This window comes from Plectropomus leopardus, chromosome 5, assembly GCF_026936395.1.
Source record: "Plectropomus leopardus strain MGB_pleo_1.0 chromosome 5, ASM2693639v1, whole genome shotgun sequence".
NCBI classification, from domain to species: Eukaryota; Metazoa; Chordata; class Actinopteri; order Perciformes; family Serranidae; genus Plectropomus; species Plectropomus leopardus.
In genome coordinates, this window is record NC_142180.1 from 23,426,443 (window position 1) to 23,438,679 (window position 12,237).

Below are 12,237 nucleotides of genomic sequence, written 5' to 3' on the forward strand. Positions count from 1 at the left end.
CCTACACAGTTTAAATGTGTTTTTGTTGATATCTGTGTGAATCAGGTGTTTGGGAACATTAAGCTTAATGAGGAGACTCACATTACGCAGCACAACAACTTCAAGACTTTCTCTGGCGCTCTGATGCTGCTGTTCAGGTAGGACACCTTTAGATCTACAGTCCCGCTCTTCTGGTAACTTTGGACTTGAGATTAATGTAAAAACAATAGTGGGAGCTTTCCAATAATCCGATCTGATTTCAACACGTGTTTCAGTTACCCCAGAGTATTTACCATCTTTGTGTCTCAGTTAAATTGAGATCCAGTCGTGATCCAAACTACACCATTTGTTACAAGCTAAATAAAACATTTCCGTAATGTTGTCTGAATAATGTTGCTAGGTTGCCGCAGTTAGACTTTGCTGTCTAAGTTCTCAAGGGGCTACTCAGTGTCAAGAGCTGTTAGATGCTGCAGTGTACCACTTACCTCCTCAACAAATAGCGTCACAGACACTTTGAGATTTTTGCGAAGCAGAGTAGTGGGTCAAATAATGAAATAGCTGTATGGACTAAAGTGTTGAGTGTTTATATTAGATTTATTTCTGAAATTGAAGTTGTTCTCTTAAGCCGTGGAGAAAATATGTATATTTTACACAAGATAAGAACTGTGTCCCTTTGGCTCTGGCTTAGAGCTTTGATCAGACCCTAAAAGTCCCTACCCTATGTGAACACACAAAGTTTCTGTCCAAGCGTGACCTGAGCTTGAACCACGGCTACAGTTTTGGGCCCAAGACCAATTAAAATCTGAATTTCTAAAATGATATAGTAATTTTTTTATGTTAAAACATTTATTACAAGATAAGGATTGAAGTGTTTTCTTGCACCACTTTAACTCCTTCTCCTCCTTCTGTTATGTCAATTGTCTGTTGTATGTCTTTGTCCTTGAGTGCACACGGTGGTCCGCAGATGATGATCACCACTCTCTGCTGCACATCACGCACAGTTCTCCCTGCTGTTGAGGCAAAAGCAAACATTGCAAACCAAGTCACCTTGCAGTTCCCCATCTCTCTTTTTCTCATTTTCTGTGCCTCTCTCATGCATGCTCTATCTCTCCTTCCCAGTAATCCACTATATTGCTCAATTGTTCTATCACTTTTTCTCTTTCATGGCCCCCCTCCCTCTTGATTCAATCCAATGCAACTTCTGCCATTTAGGTATAAGAATATTGTGCTAGTTTAATAAGATTAATTACTTTTAAAAAATGAAAAAACAAACACCAGTTAATTGGCAAGAACCTGAACTGATTCAAGCTCAGGGGAGAAATTACAGGCAAGCCAAGGCCAAACCCTGCAGACCAGGTCAGAGCCAGTCAACTCAGGCAGAGAGCCAAAACCCTACTCTGGCTATCTAAACATCTTTTAAATTAAACATGACAGAATAACTAACTAGATGCATTACATTTGCAGTAAAATGAAAGTGAAAATGCAACTAGACAAAAGATTTAGAATAATGTTTAAAGGCATTAAATGTTCAGCACTACTGTGTACAGAACGTACAGTAAATGTATGTTAGACTACACATCTAGGTCTCACATCTGGATCCTCTGAAAGTTGTCTCTGAAGCGAGTGCTGAGAGACTCAATGCTTCAGTACCACCTTCCAGATGATGGCAGACGTAACTGTGAATAAACTGTGAGCTGGATTGCTCAAGTCCTGTTGTGTAATGTGTGTGTGTGTGTGTGTGTGTGTGTGTGTGTGTGTGTGTGTGTGTGTGTGTCCCCGTCCAGGAGTGCCACAGGGGAGTCATGGCAGGAGATCATGTTGTCGTGTCTGGGGGGAAAGAAGTGTGAGACGGACCCCTCACTTTCCCCAGCAGTACCAGAGTCTGAGCAGGGGGGCTGTGGCTCTGACTTTGCCTATTTCTACTTTGTCTCGTTCATCTTCTTCAGCTCCTTCCTGGTAAGACCAGGAAACTGGAGAGTGAATGACTCAGCTAAGTTGCAATGATACTTCTTTTAATGTTTGAACCTGATGTAATAAATTTACTGTCTAGTGTAGGAGGAGCAGCTGTTCACACATGAATAAATGTCATTGCCCCTCCTTCCTCTCTTGATGTTTTGACCAGATGCTGAACCTGTTTGTGGCTGTGATCATGGATAACTTTGAATATCTGACGAGGGACTCCTCTATCTTGGGTCCTCACCACCTGGATGAGTTTGTCCGGATTTGGGGGGAGTATGACCGAGCCGCCTGGTCAGTGTCTCTGTTTTTATTCTACACCAACATTTCATCAACACTGCAGCTGTACATATACAAATGCTATGGTTTTGTGATGTTAAAGAGGAATTTTTATACTTTTCTGTATATTCTGTCACGTATATAATGTTACAATGTCCAGTGTTCATATTGCACATGCCCAAAGTTTCAACACAGGTAACAGTTATCTCTGTGAGCTTCAGACCATTTTGAAAACTCTATTTCCAACTTTTTTTTTACTTTCGAGAGAAGCTGATGTCAACTGTAGATGGATGTCTTCATATGGACATCTGCTCCAGTCATGTTACTGCAAGTGCTTACATTATGTAGACTACACTGCTACATGTAGCCACATGCTAACACATGATAAACATGTAACACTGTTTGCAGATCATTTCTCCCTAACTTCGGATCATGTTCCTGCTTGAAAATGTCTGCTTGTGAAGATTTTGTTTGAGAAGCTTTAACTGAGGATTTTTCGCATTAGAAAGTGTGGTAAAGAGATATGGAAGACCTGGAAATCAGAGCAGACTGGGCTTTTTTTGTGGGAAAATTAAAGAGACAGGCACTAAAACTGAGTGTTTCAGACAATGCAGGCGTTCCAACACAGACAGAATGAGAAAAGTAAAGTGTTTTCTGAATGTAAAAGCATGTAAACATGTTTGAGTAGAAACCAAAAATGCAAGCGTGAACCTGGTAATGAATATAATCGATCCCCTTTAAATTGTGTTCTAAGGTCACGCTGTGAAATATAAACTCTTATTAGTCCTCATCTACTTCAGTTGACAATGTGACAATGTTGGAGGTGAAAAACTGTTTTAGGGTGTCTGTGTCTAGCACATTTAACAGCATCTGAAATAGCAGCAACATACATGAATAACAACAACCATGCCCAAACAATTTTACCAACCTACAGAAAAGTATTCTTTAACGGAGCTGTATGGAACATTCAGTGCAAAAAACACTACTGATTTTTAAGACATAGTTTAGTGATGGCGTCCTAACCAGAGAATGACGTCACTCTCCCTCTGTGTTGTAATCTGAGCTTCTCTTTTTGTTTTCTAGTAGAAAGTCCAACTGTGCATAATAGTGAGAGTCCCTGCATGTGTATCCAACTGGCTAGCTAACTGTCACCACTTTCTGCCTGAGGGAAGGAGCTGATATACGGGGTGAAGAACATGGGTTGGGTTAACACCGTTTGCCCTGTTAGCACTGGTGTTGTTAGCACTGTTAGCTGCTAGCTGCCAGCTCAGCCACTCCAATGTTGCACAGACAATCCTAACGCAGTCATATACATGTACTGAATGACGCTTACAGCTCCTTTAAAAGACCAATAATAATGACATGTTTTGTTCATGTAAAATATTTATTCACGTGTTACAGATTTTTTAAAAAAGTTTGATTTAATGCTGTTAAAATGTTCTGAAACTGTTCTTAGACAACAAGAACCTCACCGTACACTAAAAGGCTGTAATGACACACAACTAAAACCTTGTATGTTCTTTCTAGTGGTAGGATCCACTATAAGGAGATGTACAAAGTTGTTCGCACTATCTCACCTCCCCTGGGCTTTGGAAAGAACTGCCCGCACAGGGTGGCATGCAAGGTTTGGTTCCCCCGTATCAACAAACCCCCTCTACCTCTTTCGTGTGGGATCCTTCCTGACCTCCTCCTATTCCTTCTCTCCTTCCCTTCACCAACTGTCACTGCCCCACTTGACCATTAGGGGTGTGTTACTCAAGTCAAAGAATGACGAAGCTCGAGTCTCAGGGTACTAAGGCACAGGACGTCCCTCATTGAGGATTATAAGTCAACAAATGTCATTTTAAAATGCTTATTTTTTATGCGCAGTGTGCAGTGCAATTTGGGGCAATCCTGTCTCTTTCTACCTTTTGGATCTGGTTTAAAGATGTTTTTAGTTCTCTCTCAACACACATGCAACGTAAGTATTTGATATTTGCACCAGATCCAGTGAGGCTGTCATTCCTTTGCTCATCTTGTCCGAGGTTTTCTCCTTTCCCAGATTTCTATGCCCTGATGGCAGCATAGAAAGAATACAGCCAGTTTTATTTCCTCCTACTTTATTCCCTACTCCTGTGCGATGCCTTGTAATAATCCTTTTTCTTGTATCTCCTCCATGCTCGTTCCTCTTCTTTACCCTCCGCCCCCTCCTGCGCTCTTTTCCTCCTCCATCCTTTGGGAATGCATTCCCCAACTCCTCCACTGTTATTTAATTTCTCCTCCAACATCATCCCTCTCCCTTCCTCCCCCTCTTTCCTCTCCCTCCCTCTTTTTACCTCTCTCTCTCACCTCCATCATCATGGCTACCTGGCGCCCCCAGTGGTCGTATCCATTACACTGACATGTATGAGATGTTGACCAACATGTCGCCACCTCTAGGCCTGGGCAAGAAATGCCCCTCCAAAGTGGCATATAAGGTAGACTTACAACTAGAGCCACAGCCTTCGTATTTTAATCAACGAGGACAGGCACATCAATTCTCATTTTATGTGTCACACGTTGGAAAGCAGGCATTTTTTATGTTGTTTATCTGACGCAGTATGGCTTGTTGAAGTTCCAGTGTTTTTCATTGGCAGATGATGAGCGCTACAGTAATGATTTGCCTGTTTTGCTTTGCATCTTGGCAGAAAAATAAGACATCATTATCTGTTTGCTGTTATCTGATGAAAGAGTCTTGGTGGAGTTTATTTCTCTGAGCAGTTGTTGGAGAACATTAATCAGAAAGTTGTCAAACATCTACATGCTTAATTCATCTTTAGTCATATGTTGAAGTCTGCGTTAAATGTTCTCATTCCTTTCATACCTTCTTCTCTGTTTCTTGCATTTACATGTCTGCATGTTCCTCCTGCCTCAGCCCAGTGTTACATCTGTGTGTAATATAAAATGTACTGTGTGCAGTAGGCGATTTGAGTGGGGATGCCGTCCCCTTATTAGCAAAATGAACAAATTGCATGCTTCTTGTTAACCTTGCGTCCCCTCTTTCCACCCTTTAGAAGCAGAAAGAATGCAGGGGCAAAAGGGTTGTTTACTTGAATCTGTTACTCTCTTCTGCTTGACTCACTGATCATTTATGTGACTGAGGTTTGTGCAACAACCTCTGAAATATCAGCAGTCTAACTGTGCTGTGTACTGATAAATCCATGGCGCTGTCCGTGGTACTGAAGCAGCAGACGAATTTGTACTTTGCCGCCCTTCTGTCAGTTTCGTCTTGGATCTATAATATTCTCTAAACTCTTTAGCCTGTTAAAAATTAACAAATCACCTACTGACTGTGTATGTGTGTTGCTTGTGTGAATTTGTGAGCCTGTGAGCATGCTTCATCGTAGATGAGTCTTACTGCAGAGTGCTTTCTGTCTCTTTCTATAAAGATAAATAAACTGCACTCACTGTTAGATTTTCTTCTGCAGAAGGACAGGAGAGGCCAAGTAATTTTGTCTGTAATTATTTTTTTTACCTTGTTTTATGGATGGGAATTGACAAGATTGTATTGATACCTTTGGCATTATAGATCTGCCTATTGGTCAGATTCATTATCGATTCCCTTATTGATCCCTGATCAGTTTTCTGTGAGGACGAATGTAGGCCAGCACAGCCTTTCAGCGTCAATGCAACTGTTCAGTTATCTCTGAGTTTGAACCCTCTGTCAATAAAACGAGAGTCTATTTGTATAGCATTTGTTTTCATTTAGTGTTCTAAGTCAGAGAAAAAAAATTGCTGAGCCTGCCTGCATGACACAGACGTCATTATGACAGGATATTTATCCTTGCAAACAGACATGGTGCTTGGTTGGTAAGCACAGGCACTGTCAGATACTTGGGAACTTGAGATATTTCAGCATATTGCTGGTGTTTTCACCATTACTTGATATTATCATCTACAGACATTACAGCACCACTGTTGTCATCTTTTTTCTGTGAAAGTAGTCACACTTTGAACCAATTCTACCTCTCTGCCATGACTCCTTTTTGTTGCAAGATTCCAGCTGCGCATGGAGCATGTGTTGGATGTCATTGTTTTGCACTGTGTAACTGTCTGAAAAACATGCCAGCATCAAGAAAAGGGACTGATAAGCTTGGAGGCATTCAATTCCAATAGAGAATTTGGAGCTGGATCTTCTTTCCCATCCTTACCTCACTTTGCTGAGGTTGCAAAATTGCTATACATCATAACTTCTTAATCTTGACAGTCACTTGTTTTCTCAAAATAAGATCAAATAAATAATAGTATAATTAAAAACTTGCCCTCTCCATCCTTCTGTATCTGTCTTTTGTGCTCTAATTTCAGATTTGAAGGAATTTAAATAGTGCAAACTATGCTATATGGAATCATGATTAAAATGCAAGCTGTTGCCCAGAAAGGTCATGGTTGCTTACCATTTATTTCAAGCTAGTTGCCCTAAAATCACAATGCGATTCTCTAATTAACTCTGTAACATATTAATGGACAAATAGGCCAACTCACTTATCATGTTCCAGCTGAGCGTTTCCACTTTGATCTGAAACGTACTCAAATGCTGTTTATAACAGAGCTACACAGTGACATTCCTGCTTGTGTGTGACCTTGATAATTTAAACGGTCTGTCAGCTAAATTAATTGTCATCTTGGGTTTTGAAAGATAAATAACACAAAACGGTAATTTGTTACTTTAATATGGTGACAATATTGAGTCCTTTTGACCACATTATAAGATGTCCTAAAACATGATGATCCACCACAGCCGCTCTGGGCTCCACTTTTGCATTGTGATATGTTGTATAATTGTCGGTGTGGTGGTTTGTGTCTCACTACGATGCTCTCTCTGCTGCCATCAGAGACTCGTCCTGATGAACATGCCTGTGGACGACGACATGTCCGTTCACTTCACCTCCACCCTCATGGCCCTCATCCGCACTGCCCTGGAGATTAAGATAGCCCGAGGTCAGATTGAGTATCAAAACTTGACAGACACACATGCGCTGTGATGTTTAACTCATTAAATTGCGCTTAATGGGTTTTTTTTCTTCAGGAGGGGAGGATAGAAATCAGATGGATCTGGACCTGCAGAAGGAAATCGGTGTTATTTGGCCTCATCTTTCTCAGAAGACTTTGGACCTGCTGGTTCCCATCCACAAAGGTGACACCAGCCTGCATCTTAAAGAGATGTTTTTTAAGTGGGGTTGTATGAGGTCCTTGATGGCACTCAGCACACCCTCAGTTTGGAGAAGCAGGCAGGAGTATCAACACAGAAGCAAAGTAATATACTGTTTTGGACAGGAGCAGCAAAAAAGTTATTTTAAACAATTAAAACAATAAATATCAGTTTAAGTGTATATGTTGTGGATATTTTCACCACTTTATTTTGCCGCCAGAGAGCCCTTTCCAACAAGAACCTAATGCAGTCATCTATGTTTCCTTCAAGGGCCCTGACACACCACGCTGACGGTTGACCGTCAATTAATGTTGTGTTGTTTATTAGCATCTGTTTGTTCAGTTTTTGTGGTGTGTCCAGCATTGTTGGCACTAGTCGCTCCTTTAGCTCAGCTTTTTTTTCAGTCGACTCAGCTTGTTGAATAAGATCACTCTGATTGGCAGTTCAGCTCAGTGGACAAGAAACAGAAAGCTAAAAAAAGGCCAAAGTCAAGAGGGCATGAGATTAAAACAAACATGTCATAATAGGTAAGATTTTTTTAGGCATTAAGCTCTTAAGCAGATGCTGTTTATTTGGCCTGCTGCCATAGAGAGGCATTCATCTCACACAGGGGCAGAACGTTGTCGGCTGTAGTCTTTGTGGTGTGTTCAGGTGCAACTTTTTGGCCAACCCACAGGTGATATAAGACAATGTAACAGTTGGCATTTGTTGTCCACCAGAGTCCTTTGACAAAATAACAATAACACAAACAAACTTACCGATCGAAGCGGCGATAGACCAGCAAGTCCCCTGTTCTGCAAGATAAAAGTTCTGCTTTTGTCAAAGGAGTCTGGTGACTTTAAAAAGTATAGAGAGTATAGAGAACAACTCTGTTCTCTTTCAGAAAGAGCTGTCTGACAGCAAGGTAAAGCCGTGAAAATATTCTCAATATAGTGTACATGTACACTGATATTGACTTCTTTAGGTGGCTTAAATACGTTTTGGTGCTGCCTTGTCCACAGTGATGCATTGCTTTGCTTCTGTGTAAGTAATCCAGTCTGCCTCTCCAAACTGGGGACATGCTGACCACCATCTTCTGTAGGTAATACACCGACTATGGATAGGTTTCTCAAACAATCTCACTTCAAAACTCTAAAGTTTTACAGTACTCTAATCCATATATCAGTGAAAAGAAGAAAATATGTTTTGCTGTCATAGCTAGTTGTAGCAGTAAATGGTAATTTCCATTTGGTTTAAATTCATTTGATAATGTAATCCTGAGGGGGTTTATGGTCTGATACAGTGCCATGCGTAGACATTTTTGAGGACAGGTGCTCAAGTAAAAAGAAAAAAAGGTCAACCATCTGCGCAATGCATGCTTTTTAAAGAGTTTTTAAACTTGCAAAGCACGCCCTGTTGAGAGGTTTCTATGTTTCTGTCGACACCAGAAGGGCCCTTGAGGCCTAAGTACAGACAGTACATTTGTATATAGTAATATGCAGCAGAATTCTCTATCTAACCTACATGTATGGCGTCTCAACAGGTAAAATGGACTGCAGTTGTATAGGGCTTTTCTAGTCTTCCAACCACTCAAACTCAAACTCACTTTTTACACTACACGTCACATTCACACATACACAAAAAGGCGAAAAAAGGCAAAAAGGTACAAGGTGCTTCCTGCTAATCAGTAAACAATCATACGCACTTACACTGCGATGGCGCAGCAACGGAAGCAATTTGGGGTTCATTATCAAGCCCAAGTATACTTCGACATGTTGCCTGGAGGAGATGTGGCTCAAACTGCTGACCTCCATTCAGAGGACGACCTGCTCTACTTTTGTAAGCCACAATCATATCTGTGCTACATGCACAGAGCAGGGCAACTTGAAGCCTTGCAGAATTAGAACACAGATGCAATTGTCCGCCGCTACAACCTGCTTTTGTTGAGAATCGATTCCTGGGTCCAAATTTTTAAACTCATTTTAAACTTATAAAAAGAAAAAAAAAGAAAAAAAAAAAGGTCTTGCAAAAAGGGCACTTATCTAGTCAGACATCAAAAGGGCAGGTGCTTGAGCACCACCTCGGGTCTCTCTGTGCACATGCCTGGTCTGATGGTTTCTCCATTTCAGCCAGTGACATGACCATTGGGAAGATCTATGCCGCCATGATGATCATGGACTACTACAAGCAGAGCAAAGCCAAGAAGCTCCGACAGCAACTGGAGGAACAGGTACTTTTCTTTCTTACATGTATTATGACTAATTTTGAGTTTACAATACTCTCAAGAAACACCCAGCAGCCACTGATGTGCTGGATTTTATTGCATGAATTTGCTCTTTTTCACCTTCATTTAAAATATTACATTATGGATGATTTATGTTTGATTCGAAATTTAGCTTAAGATTAGTATGTACTATAAAGTCATATTTTAATTGAAATGAGTTAAGTTTGTAATGTATGTACAAACTGGAGAGACAGCACGTTCATCCAACGTTTAATGTGAATTGTATGTCCAAAGGAGCGTATTTGTTTTAATTTCCCATCTCCCCCGTGTGTTTTTTTTTTAATCCCCGCAGAAACATGCTCCGATGTTCCAGCGTATGGATGCCTCCTCTCTGCCTCAAGAAATCCTATGCAATGCCAGATCCCTTTCATTCCTCAGGCACAGTGCCGGATCTGCTCTGTAAATATTCAACTTTGATTTTCCCCACACAGTTATTTATATTGGTTTGTAGTTATTTATTCAAGCAGGAGTACAAAAATCTGGTTTTCTGGAGCTGGAATCTGGTCATTAACAATAATTGATTTAGCGGGTTTGTAATGCAGTTGCCCTGTCTGTGTCTGTTTGTGCTCCTTCAGCACCAGAGGAGGTTTTGTGGCACTCAGCCCCATCTCTCCACAAGAGATGTTCCTGCAGCCGCTGTCCCGCTCTAGGGAGGAGAAGGAGGGAGAGGAGGAGGATGACGATTACAGTTCACCCTACCACCCCTACCTCCACCCACACCACCATCACCATCATTTACACACACTGGTAAACACCTACATCTCCATTTTCATTCTGCCTAATCACTGTCAGCAGCTGGTGAATCTGCTCGAGCTATCTGAAGGTGAACATAAGGTCAACAAAACCCCTCAGCAGTCAATCCCACAGTAGCCTTGTGGAAGTCTTGTGTTATTTTCTAATTTTACTACTGCAGGAGAATAATAAAATTTTAAGTGGGAAAATGCATTTTTTAATGAAATAAATGTTGAGTACACAATGTAATGGCCAGGTTTATCACACATTCATTTATTTGTGCCACCATGGTATCAACATGTAGCGCCACATATAGATTTTCTGTTTTTGAAGCCGGACTGCTCAGCATTATTAGATCATTTACAGTGTGAACAGTCAGCTGGTTCCTCTTTTTGACCCAAACTTCTCTCCAAGAAACTTATTGCTGGTGGCTCTGAAGCTTTGCTGATAAGGAGGAGAAACTACACAAGGGACTCTTTGGTGGAAAAAGTTTGTTTTTGATGATAATATAGGGGTGTTTGTTTAACCTTTAAGTGAACACAAGACCTATGAGCAACAGCTGTACTGGGACACAATGTTTATTACTTTTCTTCTTGTTAAACCATGTTAAGCACCTCTATAGAGACCGTGTTTGACTCTTGAGACTTGGAAGGAGAAATATATGAGTAACAAACAGCCCTTTTCTGTGGTTTTTGTGTAGGTGTCAGATGTAGTGGAGTATAACAAAGCGATGCAGCAAACCAGGCAAGATGCAACAGTTATTAAATCACCTCAGCGGACTGCATCGATCAGAGCGTCCTCCATGCCCCGACTGGCTGTTGATCCACAGGTAATAAAGACTGAATATTTATTCAAACCTATACTCAATATGTAACAAATCTTGTGGTAGAAAGTGTTTCATTTTTTTTTTTTTAATAATCCAATTTGTTTGTGGGCTTTTGACTCTACATATTGTGATCTACAGTATGTATGTATTTTTGTATATGAGAGAGTGTGTTTGCTGATTACGTGTAAGTCGTAGTTACTTAAGTGATTCCTCCTCTGGTTTTTCGATGTGTTTGTAGCCCGGGATGTCAGCAGACAGTAAGCTGATGAAGCGCTCCTTCTCCACCATCGGAGACCAGTGTGTGAACGGCCTCTGGCAGGAGCAACACTCTCTGGAGAGAGTCAGCCCCGACGACACATACAGGCCTCGTCAGAGGAGCTACAGAGGTCACTGAACACACATTGCATCGCTTTATATGGTCTGATACATAATCATAACAATGTTTAAAAATCACAGAAGTAAAGTAAATGTTCAGTATCTGCATTAAGCTATTGTGCTTAAATTCAACTGCTTAAGAATCATAGTTGACTTTAATATTAAAATCAACACATTTAGCTGCAGTGGCCTAAAGGATTGAGTGAAAAGTCCTCATTGCATACTGAACATTGAATATTATTATTATTATTATTATTATTATTATTATATTGAATGAACAATCAAAATAAAACAGTATTATTAACAGAAATGAGATTTTTCCTGTAGTTCACATTGCTAATAGATGTGTTGGTTATGCAAAATTAAAATAATTCACTAAATAACTAATGGGTAAGCAATTTTTTATGCAGCAGTTTTTTATGTGTTCAATGGGGGCATTGAGATAGACAGATAGTCCAGGATTTTGTGGGCTGTTTTGGGGATTGTTCTGGCCTGAAATTCTTAATTTTACTGCTTTTTTATTTTTTCAAAGATTGCAGTGCATTTTGCAGTGTTTATAGACATTTTTTGCATGTAAAAGTTGCAGAAGTGTTTGCAATGCTGTTTTGGATTCAGATCTTGTTATTATTAGCTTTCAATGTAGAACCGGTATGTTAAAAG

General features: G+C 40.5%; 1 protein-coding gene across 1 annotated transcript in view; it reads left to right on the forward strand.

Annotated features, from left to right (window-relative positions):
- cacna1ea (calcium voltage-gated channel subunit alpha1 Ea) overlaps positions 1-12,237 on the forward strand; it is a 135,881-nt gene that overhangs the window by 120,032 nt on the left and 3,612 nt on the right. Inside the window, exons 37-47 of the mRNA XM_088077770.1 lie at positions 46-137; positions 1,764-1,935; positions 2,102-2,229; positions 3,742-3,838; positions 7,065-7,170; positions 7,259-7,366; positions 9,490-9,590; positions 9,937-10,043; positions 10,220-10,391; positions 11,077-11,205; positions 11,441-11,588. Of these exons, the coding sequence (XP_087933896.1) occupies positions 46-137; positions 1,764-1,935; positions 2,102-2,229; positions 3,742-3,838; positions 7,065-7,170; positions 7,259-7,366; positions 9,490-9,590; positions 9,937-10,043; positions 10,220-10,391; positions 11,077-11,205; positions 11,441-11,588 (1,360 nt within the window). The remainder of the gene's footprint in view (positions 1-45; positions 138-1,763; positions 1,936-2,101; positions 2,230-3,741; positions 3,839-7,064; positions 7,171-7,258; positions 7,367-9,489; positions 9,591-9,936; positions 10,044-10,219; positions 10,392-11,076; positions 11,206-11,440; positions 11,589-12,237) is intronic.